General features: G+C 41.8%; 1 protein-coding gene across 3 annotated transcripts in view; it reads left to right on the forward strand.

Annotated features, from left to right (window-relative positions):
- Positions 1-14770, forward strand: part of septin12 (septin 12) — an 85998-nt gene that overhangs the window by 54172 nt on the left and 17056 nt on the right. For 2 of the 3 annotated variants that reach the window (XM_074657245.1, XM_074657247.1), the window contains 2 exons: positions 10479-10928; positions 13302-13430. In XM_074657245.1, the coding sequence (XP_074513346.1) occupies positions 10479-10928; positions 13302-13430 (579 nt within the window). Of the gene's footprint in view, positions 1-236; positions 433-10478; positions 10929-13301; positions 13431-14770 lie in introns of those variants that run through there. The other variant, XM_074657248.1, reaches the window with a different exon arrangement.

Raw genomic sequence — 14770 nt, forward strand, 5'->3', positions numbered from 1 at the left:
CCATCCCACACTAACTGACCCGCTCAGCCATGGCTGGATAAATGATTGTGACGGGGGGGGAGGGGGAGGAGTGGGGAGGCGTAGTCCTTCTCCTCTCAGGGATTAGTGGAAGCTTCTTGGGCCATTTGCATGTGAATGGATCCTGGAGCTGCTTTTAGCCACCAACAGCCCCCTCTCTCCCTCTCTCTCTCTCTCGCTCTGTCCTTGTCCCTCACTCTTTCTCCACTCCCCACACTGCTCCTGGCATCAGGGTAGAACCAGAGAGAGGCGGTAAGAGAGAGGGAAAGAGATATTGACAGAGAGAGTGCAGGACCATCACGGCTGCGGTGGACAAACTTTGCAGAAAGAGGAGTTTAGAAAGCAGAGGCAGTTCTTCCATCCCTCCACTGCCAACCAGGGAGTCATACAACTGGCTTTTGTGAATGAGAGAAGGTAGGATTTTTGTGTGTGTGTGTCTCATCCCCCCATGGATATCGGTGGGGTACGCTCAGTCTCCTGGGTAACAATGAAAGCTGACGGGACTGGTGCACTTTGGCGGTCAGGATGGGGGTGGGAGGGTTGTTAGGCCTCGGCCGGCTACTAACTAACTAACTGTTGAATCAATCGGATCCTAAACAGCAGCGAGGTTGCTTCAAACCGAAGAGCACTGTGGCTCGCAAGACTCACAAAGGGCTGCAACTCCTGCTTCGTTGACAAGGTGGTTAGGTTTTAAAACAAAAACTGAATGCTGTAGTGTCTGCATGAATACCAAGCACATTTCCATTTCACTCACTTTTCCATGTACCACTCTTTGTTCCATATGTCACAAAACTGTATACTAACTTTTTTTTTGTATTCATTTATTTATCGATACTGTCTATCAAGCAGAACTGCTGTTATTTCCAGACTCTCACTTCATTTCCCCATATGTACTTACCCCATATATTAAGTAAGGGTGTAACTAACAATTAGTTTCATTTTGCAGATTTGTTTCTTTATTAATCAAGTAATAATAATGTGGGTTATAAAACATCAGAAACTGTGAAAATGACCATTACATTTACCTAGAATCTGAAGTGATGACATCTCAATATTCAGTTTACTAAAAGTAAGATCAGGAGAAACATCATCAACTCACAATGAAAAAATGACTTAATTCATTGATTTTCAAATTATTTGCAGATTCATTTTCTGTTACGGCCAACAGCACAACATTCCAGGTGCAATGACTTTCAGTTTGACCACTGCCTTTCACAGATATCAGCAATTAATTTCCTTTGTTGAGTAAAATATCATTATAAATGAAAAAAAAAACTCTCTTAACTATAACTCTGTAACTGTAACTCTTTCTATACATGAATACATTAGACCAATATAGACCACGAACTAATATTAAAATTGATAAAATATGAAGAAACAGGAATCAGGTTGTTCACCAAATCCACGTCCTTTAAGAGAGACGTCACTGTACACTGTATTTCTGTGACTCGCATGTTGTCAACACTGCATGCAACCCTTATATGGGAGGCAATGCTTGTGTGCCTCATGTGTGTTTTATAACACAAATAATCAGTCAATATTCTTCTTTTGATCATTAAGATGATTGTTGATCACTTTGATATTTTAGTCAAATTTATTTCACATTTTATCTTTTAATTATCTGATGAAAATCCTGATTGTGGTCATTAGTGATGCAACGGTCAGTCGGTCGGTCACACCCACCGGCCCGTTATGAGAGCCAACATGCGATGTGTGTGTGTATGTGTGTGTGTGTGTGTGTGTGTGTGTGTGTGTGTGCGTGTGTGTGTGTTTGAGACAGAGAGATGGGAAGAGAAGGTGAAAAGTGACGACAATAAAGAGAGATTTTCATAAAGTTTTTATTTTTTAAACTACATTTTAGTCTCGTCTTTTTTCATCAACAGTATTTCATGTTGATATCGTCGCAGTTAGTGTTTAATGAAGTCGGTGCCGTCTCGTCGTCGTCTCATCTTACTCATAGTTTTCATTAAGGGAATGAACGCTGGCTGGGACAGCGCCGCTCGCTGAGCTACAGCTCACTACGGCGTAAAGTTGAGAGAAGCTCATCTTTATGCAAATGTCCTCTTGACGCAATGCGAGCGACAACCGGATCGTTCATTCACAGCACACCTACTCCTGTCACTTTTCTTGTGTACAAGAAAAAAAAAACCTGAATGAAAACTTGTACAGTCCATCGCATCTCACCCATCCCTAGACTTGTTGAGCGACACGTTGTACAAAATTATTAGTTTCAAATATACATTTTAAGCGGAATGTGATTAAAAAGGTTTGGGATCTTATAGTAGAGAGACACCTAAGCTGTCATGGTCTGTCATTGGCAAGACCTGAGTGAGTTTGGCTTGGGCACGTCATTGGAGGGAGTCTGACCGAAGCCACATTCAGACAGGAGCAGAATGACAGGATGTAATCAGCCATCTTCATCTGCCACGTTCACACTCTCACTCTTTTTCCAGCAATGGCTTTAAATCTTGATTTTTAAATAGGGATGGATTCTCTATCAGAGTCAGAGGGTATTGTTGGTCAATTTAAATCTGGTATACCATCAAATCAATAGTTAAGGTATTAATCACAATCACCCTGCTGATCTCATCCCAGTGTGGTGTGATGATAGATGACACTGTGCCTTTACACCATTTGGTGTTTTCGAGAGGACAATCACTTTATCAGCCCAAATGTTTCAACACGTGATGGCTGACGGCCTCCCCCCTATTCATGAGAGCATTAACACCTCTAAAGGACAGAGTGGGCGAGGCCGCTGCTGCTGCTTGGTCCTGGAGGTGAACTGCTTCTTTGTCATCATCTGATCTTTGTCATGATGACGTTGGGGAAACATTGAGAGCTACAGGTTAAAACATGTTATGTTGTCAGGTTACAACATGTGTCCCCTGTGTTATGGGATGTAGTATGCTGATTTGAAGTGTAGTTCTGTGTGGATCAGTGCAAAAACCTTCTAATTCACAATCAATGTTGTTGACACCTTCGGGGAAATTGGATCATTAGAACTGCAAATGTTAAAAGAAACAGAATAAGACTTAAGGTGCAGTGTTCTTCATCGGAAGTGCTTGTCGGATGGTTGAGCAGCTCCACTTGAGGTCTGATCTTACTTCCCCGCTCTATATGCAAATAAATACGCAGTAAACACACGGCTGATACAGCAGACGTTGTGACATTACAGGAATGTCAGTAGTAATATCCTACGTATTCGTGAATTCAGGTACATTTTATTAATATCAAAATATAAGGTTATTATACCCCCCGCGATAATGTAGTCGTGGGTATATAGCGCTCCGCGTGTCCGTCCTTCTGTCCGTCCAGCCGTCCGTTCGCATGTCACACTTTCGTTTCCGGAGCAGAACTCGAAAACTATTTAACTTAAGAACTTCAAGTTGGGTATGATGTTTAACACTGTAGTCTAGTTGTGCCTTTTTGAGGGTTAGAAGTCCAGGGTGCCCAAAATTTGAACTAAAAAATGGACAGAAATCCTAACGGCTTGTTTCAAATCCACAATTTCTGAATACAGGCTGCCCAAAATTAGAAACCCTTGGCCCTACATTAGCAGGGGTCAAGCAGTGAGCGGGGGTATGTGAGCAATTCTCACTTTTGCCTTGTTATACCGGCAGTCTCCACGGACTTCCGTGCTGCAGAAACCTGCAGAGCTTCAGAGAGCCGGGGACGAGAGAGAGAGAGCAGAGCACTGGAACAAAAACACAGACAGTAGGATAATAATGCACTCCCCACGCACTCCTTAGTCTGTAGATATGTAGCCTATATAGAAAAAATATATTTGACTAAATTACAGACAGGATACAGTCGTGCAGAAGCCGTTTCCATACTGCAAGGCGTCTGCCCGTCTATTCACATGAGCACAGTGATCCTGCATGTCGCGGAACGTCTAGAAGAGCGTGTCAGCCGGCTCGGCTGCGTCACGCAGACTTTCTGGCTGCTCTAACCTGTTAACACGGACACCGAAATAAAAAACAACAGGTAACGCAGCCGCCACGCGCTCCTGACGTTCCCAGTGTGGACGAGGCTTTAGGCCTCTACTTCCATGGTGCCAGGTGCTGGCAGAGAGACAGGTGGTGGTAGCCGGCTGTAACCAGACTGAAAAGGTGGAGCTAATTAAAGTGCCAGCAGACAAGTTTTTTGCTTTAACTCCTCATTATAAAGCCAATGTTGATTGCACAATGTAATGGCCACAGAATAATGACACCATAAGCATTTAGATTGGTTCCCCTATAAGCCTTGCTTTCACTCTGCAGTTCTGTCAGCCACCGGGTCGTGATCTCCCGGGAAAATGAAGGCTCCATTTACGGCCCAAAGGAAGAGGACAGCGCTTGTTATATTATTGAGTGGGTGTGTAACAACATAACCGCAATGTCTCCGGTTCAATTCCAGCTGTGGTTCTGTGTCGTAAGTCATACTCTCCTCTTCTCAACACATATAGTGTTCAGCATGAAAAACAAAAACAAAAGCCGTATCAAAAAGTACTGAAACATAAAAAAAAAGCTTGAGCACTAGTTGACTTTATTATTTAAGGCCCTGTATGTTATTCCTATAATATCGCTATAGAGACTTAACAAATATACAATAACATACTTACATACATACATACATTTCAATAATATTCACCGTGACTTCTTTTTAATTCCCCTAGTATTGCAAACTAGATGATATAAAAGTGAAATCGGTACTCGTCAGAGCAGGAGGAGGTAAGGTGGTGTGTATTCTCACTTAGTCTCTCCTTGGTCCTTGACATTACCCACAACATTACAAACTTCTACATGTTTGTGATAAAGCCTGCAGTACTGTGCTAACACATCACTGCTATGTGTGTATTTAAAGATGTGGAAAAAAACTGAAAAAGCCTCCTTCTGTCTTTTCTTGCAATTCATTAGTGTTTTGGCTGCCCTGAGCAAACGCTGCCTGGTGTTCTAACGGTCTCTTCCTCTGTGGTTGGACACACTGTTTGCTTTTCACATGCAGTCTCCAGTCAGCACAATCTCCATGGGTTACTTTGTCTTCTACATGTCTCTGTGTGTCTCCACGTCTTTACAGTCACATATTGAGCCACATGATGATCAATTACTAACAAATTAGCCAAAATATCGTACCACATCCTTTCATGGTGTGATTTTTTTTCATGGCATTTAGTGTAATGTACATTTTAGGAAAAGTACATCACTCAGAGAGACACAAATGAATGAGGAGAGGAGTAAAACAGAACTATAACTGGATATTTATAGTATTTAAAACGGCCTATTTATATTAGATAAACAGAATTTGTTTAGAATATTACTGCAACTACTGTGTTTTTTCTCTGTGTATATTTTAAATAATTACAGGATAAACTGCAACAAATTACGGTAACACTTCATTTTACAGGTCCGCAAATTTCATGGTGATAATTAGCAAGTAACCTATTGGAAATTTACCTCAAAATTTATCGAAAATTACTATTATTATTATAAACATTATTTAATAATTATATTCTGCTATAGCTGGTAATTTATTTGATACATTTCCAGGAAAATAATACAAAGTGAATTGATATGCTTTATTTCCATGTCTACTGATAAATAGATAATAAATGGGAAATAACTTCTCTGAATTTTCTTAAAAAATCTCCCTGAATCATGACATTAGCTACCAGATTACATCTAGACAATAAGTCACACAATGGTGGCCAATGAAGAGCAGCGCACAGCCGCTTCTCAAGCCTAAGGGCCCTATTTTAACCATTATATGCTATTTTAGCATATCGTTATTAAATCATGTTTATAATAAAGTAATTTTCAATCAATTTTGAGGTAAATATTGGGGTAATTTGGCAGCAATTCTAAAGACATTTCAAATGGGTTACTTGCTAATTATCACCTAAATACCGGGAAATTTGCTGACCTGTAAAATGAAGTGTTACCCAAATTATAACCTGTGACATATATGTGTATTAGAATTCATCAAGGTATTCAGCCGATGAACTTAATGTCAGTGTTTCTCCCATTTCGCCTCAGAGTGTGTGGTACAGGTCCATTTAAAGGGGACTCACAAGAGGCACATTCATTAAACTAGAAGGGCACTCGGAGAGCGTAGACCTCCACCAAGGCCATTTCCACAAGGGAAAAATAATGTTTATTCGCCCCGTGATTTGGATCCGCTCCATAGTTTAATAGGTTCTTCCTTGGCCCGTGCTACACTGTCCCAACAAGTTTCACGAAAATCGGGCCGTTGGTTTTCCTGTAGTCCTGCTGACAAATAGACCAACAAATCCAATCGAAAACATAACCTTCTTGGCGGAGATAATAATGGTCAAAATATATGTAGTAGAGGCTGAGATAGTTTGACTTTTAATCCCTGGCGGTGAAGCTCCAAAAACACATCCTACATTTCCCATAATGCAACCAACCGCATAATTTTGTTAGACTCCCTCTGCCTGGTAGCAAGACTCGGTCCAAACAGAGTATATGGCTGGATCGTGTATGGTCAGTCTCTGAATTTGTGGCTAAATTGTTACACAAATAGTCAGTGATCATGTCTATAATGTTAAATCTAGCGGCACATGACCATCAGGTCCCGGCGAGGACACTAGGGGACGCGCTGCTCCACTCAACCAAAGAGTATAGAAGCAAAGAGACGAAACTCTGGTGTTTTTTGGATAACAGCCGCTCCTGCCATTTTGGACTGAAAATGAAATTTTTTTGTAGAATATGACGATAGAATAGAAATAATTTTGTTTAAAATTGGTACGGCACTTTTTAGGCGGACGTTTTACGGACGTCCGGTGGTCGCTTTCAGTCCAAAATGGCGGAAGTGTAGCTTTGCTGCTGGGCGCTGATGTTGCAAACATCAGCGCCCAGCAGCATGTTGTTGGAACGAACAATTGACTTTCACTTCTTGGCAATATACGTTCTTTGACTCAACTGGCTGTTCGAGCAGTGGCGTACCCGATCATGGAGAGCACCTGATTGGTCCCTGGTTCTCTGCTAGCCGTTGCAAACAGGAAACAACATGGCAGCCTAATTAACTTTCTGTTATTCCGTCTAAACAATCCATCAAAATCTATGTCTGAAAACATTTTAAGCTAGAAATAGGCTACGCCATTGCTGACTCGTTTAATTTTAGAACTAGATCGCCTAGTTTGACAGCTTGGGTCCAAGTTTCTTTAGCTGGACGAGTCACGCTGAACCTGCTGATTTGCATAAAGGACTGTTCTCCGCCTATTCATTTTGAAAGCACAATGGCCAATGAGGAAACTCTGCTTTTGTAGGGCTGGCCCTCTGCGGTCTAGCCAAAAAACGTTACAAGATTCGTTAAAACCTCATTATTTATTCAACAATACATTTCCATCCGCTTTATTCATATTCATTTGAATAGTAAAACACTTCCTGCTTTAGTAGAGTGTACATTTGATTGAACTCTGCTCTTCTCTGTCCTGACTCATGGGGATTAGTTCTGTTCCAATGGTTGTACAGTTGGATATTTATAGCTGATTAAATTATGTGGACTAACACTAACCAACAGCCCGTGTGTGTGTGTGTGAGTGTGTGTGTGTGTGTGTGTGAGTGTGTGTGTGTGCGCTGTGACAGTAAGGCCCAGTAAGATGGTACAGCACGTCGAGTCATGCAGGAACACACACAAACATGATTTGGTCATGCTGGTTTCAGACGTCTGTGTCGTAATTTAATTTGAGAGAATCTGTAAGTCCATACAAGCACACACACACACACACACACAGACACACACACGCACACAAAGACACACAAACACACACAGCTATGAGTTCTCAGGGGGATTGTCAGTGCCATCCAATCCTCTTACAGCACAGACCAGACACACACACACACACACACACACACAGATAAGAGAAGGATATACTTCAGTTACATATAGGTCAAGTCCTACAACGAGTGTATGCGTGTTTGTGTTTGTGTGTGTGTGCGTGTGTTTGTGTGTGCGTGTGTGTGTGTGTGTGTGTGTGAAGTTTGAAGTTTGCTTGCGTTAGCCTTGGAGAACCATATATTATATAGTTCCTTGTCACCAGTGGATGAGCATGTGTGTGATTGTTTTACCCCATGTGTTTTTCTTACCATCCTTTCAGACAGCCAAGTGTTCTACTACCGCTGAACACACTTTTTTGTTCAATGTTTTAATGGAAACTTCTACTTCCATCTAATCAATCACATGTTATATCTTGTTGTCTCATCTGTATGCAAATAGGAACTGTAAAAAATGACGGTGTATTTCTTGACAATCTCTCTGGCTATAGCAGAGGTTGCCAGATACGCACAGTTGTTTTGGTACCTGGCTCGTTGCTATGTGACGCGCGTTGAAGCGTTTGGACTATTAATATAATTCATTAACATACAAAACATACAATTAATCGGCTCTCTTCGAAGCTACCAGACTCCAGTCAGACAACGGTCATTTCACCTCGCTGATCATCGAAAACACACTTCATTCATTCAAACTGGACAGAAACATAATAAAACTCATCAAAACCGTCTTTTGTTAGTCGTTCCACTGTTCCAACAATCACTGTTTGAAAGCCAGACAGAATACATAACAGATATTAAAAAAAAGTAGTTACCACCGTAGCATTCTCACTGTTTACTAACCCTGCTTCTGGTGGCGGCCAGCGAGTCCGTGACATCGAACGTGACACACCAGAAAAAAATTCTAAATAGAAAGACCTACTCGTCTACTGGCAATTGGAAAGCAGTCTATCGGCTATTTTTAAGCAGGCTTTCCCGTGTTTTAAAGGTCCCATATTATAAAAAAGTGTTTTTTTCATGTTTTTTTTATTATAAGGCAGGCTTAAGTTCCAAATAAATACTGTGAAAGTATCGAAATGCTCAATCCACAGGGAAATATACACAGCCCGTATTCAGAAACTCTGCATTTGAAACAAGTGGTCAGGATTTCTGTCCATTTGTGATGTCACAAATATACAATATTTAGACCCTTGACACAATTTGAAACGTAAACATTCTAAATGTGTCCCAGTTTATTCCTGGTTGCAGTGTATGTGAATGTCATCAGCTGACAGGAAGTACACATGGACCCAAACTGTTGCCTAGCAACGCAATTCTGTTGCAATTCCCTCAAAATGCGCTAAAACGGAGCGTTTAAGACGGACAGTAAATACAGGTATATTCAGGCAGACAGTATGAGGAAAATAATGTTTTTTTTTAACATTACAGCATGTAAACATGTTCTAGTAGAAACACAAAATACAAGTATGAACCTGAAAATGAGCACAATATGGGAACTTTAAAAACCTGTATTTACACACTTATTTTGGTGGGAAAAGGGTATTACAGTGTTTCTCTGTATATTCAGTATTAACCAGTAGTAGCTACATGTTGGATGTTCGGTGAAACACAGAACACCCACAGTACACAGAGCTATACGGACCATGCACCAGAGACAATGCGTGCCCTGGTGCACACGCATTTGTCAGAATCACCACCCACGGGTGTGTGTGTTTTGACCAACAACATAGGGATCACCTGGTCAGTTCACAGTGACACCGTTTAGTGACTACAGACCCACTTTCCAAAAGGCCAGTGACCGAGTGAAACTCTGAGCATCCTTCGCACTGACAACAGCTGTTACACATCTATATCATAGACTGTATATGAAGAATGACGACATGACATGACAGCTCCTCAAAAGTGAAGCCAAGGTATGGCTGCAGTATGGATCATAAACCCCGCCCCCTCCATGCTAGCAGATGGGACATGGGCTAAACTGAAAAATCAAAGTGCACGTCAAATAAATCTTTCCCATGGATGGTCTCTGTCATTTTAGTTATGCCTGATCAGGTGTTCATTTTTCTGAAAAGTTTGGTTTTAATTAGTTAGCAGTTTAAAACTGAATATTGAGAGGAACAACTTAGCTTTCTGTCAGTGTCTGGTCAATAAGAAATATTGAGGGGGGGGGCAAATTCTTATGATAGTCTAGTGTCCTGTCCAGGGTGTACCCCGCCTTCGCCTAATGTCAGCTGGGATCGGCTCCAGTCCCCCTGGGACCCTCAGTATGATAAGCGGTTTAATGGATGGATGGAGGGGGGAATAATTCACATATTGTTTGTGGGTATGAACCCCACCCCACAGCAATTAGCACCTGTACAGCACATTACCCCCCACATTGCCAAGCAGCTGAAATATAGAGTGATATTGTGGTTTTAGCTGATGTGTGTCGCCTCACTGTTTTGAGCGATGCTCGTTCATGTCTATGTAGAGCGAGCACAAGCGCGAGCAACAGGACGCTGACTTTCATTGACTTAACGGCCACAGGTGTCGCTGTTAACAAGCAATTTCTGATTCTTACAAACAGTCCCTTTAAATAGAGCACTATTTGCAAAGTATCAGCTGCCACAATCCAAAAATACTAGCATGAACCTTCAGAAAGCCAAAACAGTAGAAACTGTGTCTGAACTTCACCTCTTTCTTTACCCACAGAAACTGCTGGAGAGCTGGAGACGGACCCACTCAGCCCAATGGAGGAGAGAGAGGAGAAGGCGAGGGGCATCATTGGACAAGAGCAAGAAGATGAGGGCAAGTGCCAAGGACAACCAGCCAGCATGAACACCCAGATTCCCATTACAGAAAAACAGGAGAACTTTGTGGAGGTTTGTACAGAGACGTCGGAGAAGGGGAAGGAGAAGGGAATGGCGGATAGAGAAATGAAGAAAGAGATGGAGATGGAGGTGGAGATGGAGGTGGAGATGGAGGTGGAGATGGAGCTGGAGGCAGAAGTGAAGGTGGAGCTGCGCCAGACTGTGCCAGGCCTGCAGATGAGCTTCATCCGAGGCACTGACCTGTTTGGCTACGTGGGCATCGAGGCGGTGCTGGACCAGATGAGGCGCAAGACCATGAAGGCCGGCCTTGAGTTCAACATCATGGTGGTTGGTGAGTTACATCATCATTGTACTAAGCACACTAAACTGATGACAGGTGCACATACTACACTACAATTCTACAATTTCTACAATTTAGCAGACGCTTTTGTCCAAAGCGACGTACATCTGAGAGTTCGTACAAGGATCTAGATAGGAGGGAACAACGTGAGTAAGTGCCAACAACGGCCTCAATTTCAATTGTCCGTTGCATGTGTGTGCAGAATGTTTTGAACATGAGCAGTAATCTTGCTGAAACACGTGAGCTACTAAAGTCCAGGGGTTTAGAAATGAATTCAAATGAATGAATGTATCTTTGATGTGAATAGGTGCCACATGCACATTTAAAGAGGTTACTTCCCAAAAGAAACAAAAGACACAAAAGGAGACGGAGGAGTAAATCACACCTATATGGGTGTTGACTCAGCAGAGATGACATCAATATTTGAAAGCTAATACAGAATTCCCGACAGCCTTACTGCATTATATTCCATCATATCTTTTTATTTTGAAATGTCACCTGCTGCCTGAATTTTGTGTTTTCCTTTAGATAAATAAAGACATTTACACCATAAATTGATGCAAAAGAGGCAAAAATTACTTCATACTAATTCATCAGAATGCAGGAAATGAAGTGTTTGACGCTCAAATTTTCCTAGTGGAAGCTTTTTACCTCTGACGATTGCATTCACACTTCAAAAATCAGAAAAGTGGTGTTCATTTAAGAAGATTATCTTGCTGAACAAAATGTGTCAGTATCATAAACGTTTGTTCGCCACAGAGCTTATTTTCTGCAATAATCCAAAACCCAATGGAACAATCCCATTGGCTGTTAGTTGAGGGAACCAGGGCGTTGCTAACTTCCTGGTTGGCCTAAAAAAATATGTCTTCCCTGCACCACTCTGTCCTACATCTGCAATTACATGGGGTTTATTTTATTTATTTAACCTTTATTTATGCAGGTAATATCATTGAGACGCTGGGTCTCATTCTCAAGAGGTTAGAAAATACAGTCTGTGTGCTGTTTGTTTGTGATGGTATGGGGGTTGCTGTGTCTCTTCCCCTTTGAGATAATATAGTTTGCGTTTCGTATTGGAAGAGGAAGTATGATTCTGTTAGGAGGAAGTGGTTTTGAGCGTTCGGGCTGTCTGCTCTTTCCTGCCACACACACACACACACACACACACACACACACACACACACACACACACACAAGAAGAGATGATATGCTCATCCCCTGCCGTTTGATTGAAAACAGGAAGTTTCCCCTTGATAATTATTTCTAATCATGTATGCTACTTATTTTTATGCCTTAGAGAGAAGGTCTCTTTATGTGGTTCTCGTAACCAATATCTAAATGATAGATTGAATTGAGAATATGTGAACATGAAAAGAGACAGCATGCAACATACGCCTGTTAAACTTTTAATGAACAATATGCCGTTTTAGTCAGTGAGTATCAAAACATCAAAAAGCACAAGCTTTATTTGAAGGCCAATGCCTGTTTAGTTTAAAATATGTGGACACACAAACAGACAACAGACATCCAAATGATATGTGTATGTGACTTGGAATAAACATCACAACACATTATTTAAAAAGAATACCACATGAAGACCCTCAGTCACATAAAGAGTATCTACACAGGGGCTTTAAGAACAACTACATACAACACTACGTATTGAGTCTCGCTGCCAACTATGAAAATAAATCCGTTTTATCTGTGTCTTTATCAAATTGGGGGGTTTGGGTGAGTTGTAATGTTTCTCAGCCACTAATCCAACATGTAATGTTTTTATTGTTGTTTTCACATAACGAGACATGGCAGAAGTAAATAAAGCTAGAAATGTTCCCATTCCATTTTTTCCTTTCCGATAACTGAACTCGCATATCGGCCGATGCTACGTACCAATCTGATACCAGTGCGTTAAAAACAAAACTATATATCATTATTATTTTTTTAACAGTTTAACGGTGTTGAAATTGACCACCCCTCAAAAATAAAAAGCCTTGCATATTGTACACGTCGCCGTATTACTGGTGGGGATTTTCCAGTGTAAAATATTGCAAAATTGCTGACATTTTGCTAGCTTTGGCTAATGTTACACTCTCCGCTAACACCTGCTCGATTGGTACTGCGCATATACTACGCATTATACTTTCATCATCAGCTCCCGTGAGTAGCTGGAAGTAGCTCAGTACTTAGTTGAACGTAATATCAGATCGGTCCATGTACTCGCGAATTCTCCGATACCCGATCCAACATTTTAGACTGTATCGGACGCCTTTTTCCAATACTGGTGTCGTATCGGAACAACTCTAAATACAACCAGTCTTACACACACTTAAGAGAATGGTAACATCGTTGGTTTCTATGTGTCTGCAGGTCAGAGTGGTTTGGGGAAATCCACGCTGGTCAACACTCTGTTCAAGTCCAAAGTGAGCCGCAAGTCCTGCACGCCCAACTACGAGGAGAAGATCTCCAAAACAGTCAAACTGCATTCAGTCAGTCACGGTGAGTCCACACACACACACACACACACACACACACACACACAGGGAATGTGTTATGATTCCTGAGGCTGCCGAAGGCGTGACGTGACCTCCTTGTCTGTCAATATCAATAAGTGGGTTTGTTCCTTTATGGCTTTATAGGACGATAGATGTGTGTGTGTGTGTGTGTGTGTGTGTGTGTGTGTGTGTGTGTGTGGGTGGGTGTGTTTGTGTGTGAGTTTCTGTACACGCTGTCTTCTTCTTTCTGCTACAACTGCTTACATTTGTTCAGGCCAGGGTGAAGAGGTTTTGACTGGTGATGTAATAGGAGGCAGCGCTCACATCCTACTTTCATATCACTTTTCATTTCGCTTGTTGTCTCTTGACCGGGAACCACAGCTATGGCTGTGACGGCTTCCAAAAAAAAAAATTTTCTAGTTTGGAAAGGAGTTGCATATCTGTTCTCAGATGAATCCAGAATAAATGTATTTCACAGTGTGCATATCCCATCTGTATTACTGAGCCAATCAGAGGCAGAGTAGGGCGGGTCATGCCATCGCTATAGTAGGATTCATAATATCGCCTGTTTTCAGGTTGTCCATCCGTCCGTCAGTCCGTCCATCCATTCCATTCTCGTGAAAGTGATATCTCAGAAACGCCTGGAAGGAATTTCTTCAAATTTGTTACAAACATCCACTTGGACTCAAGGATGAACATTTTGGTGGTCAAAGGTCAAAGGTCACTGTGACCTCACAAATCACGTTTCTGGCCATTAGTCAAGAATTCATATGATAACTAGAATGGCACCCGGAGAGCGCAGACCTCCGCCAAGGTGCCGGACTTTAAAAACAGATCACAGCTGGCGGTACCGTGAGGTGGTCGGCTTGTTATTAACACGGTGTGTTTCCGTGTAACATATTGTCGGATGCCTCTCTCATTCAGCAGCCTTGTTGTTATATATGTATAATGTTACACTACGTTGTCTCTCATCCCGTCAGCTACCACTTCTTTTCTGTCTCAGCTTGGACGGCCAGCAGCTCCCGCACACACATCCACACATGTATCTCTCTGCTTGAAGAAGGAAGAAGGCGAGGTCATGCGTCATCAACGCGTCATCAGTCACACTGTGCATGTGTTATAGCCTGTGGTCTTAATGCTCAGGCTGACGGGAATTTTTTTAAAAAAATCCTGAATACGGATCATGATCCGGATCGCCACCAAAATGTAATGAATTGTTCATTGTGCCACACTCCACCCCTCCAAAACATTTCATTCGAATCCATCGCAAAACTTTTGGAGTAATCCTGCTAACAGACAGACCAACAAACAAACAAACAAACCAACACCGGTGAAAACATAACT

This window comes from Sebastes fasciatus, chromosome 13 (genome assembly GCF_043250625.1).
Source record: "Sebastes fasciatus isolate fSebFas1 chromosome 13, fSebFas1.pri, whole genome shotgun sequence".
NCBI classification, from domain to species: Eukaryota; Metazoa; Chordata; class Actinopteri; order Perciformes; family Sebastidae; genus Sebastes; species Sebastes fasciatus.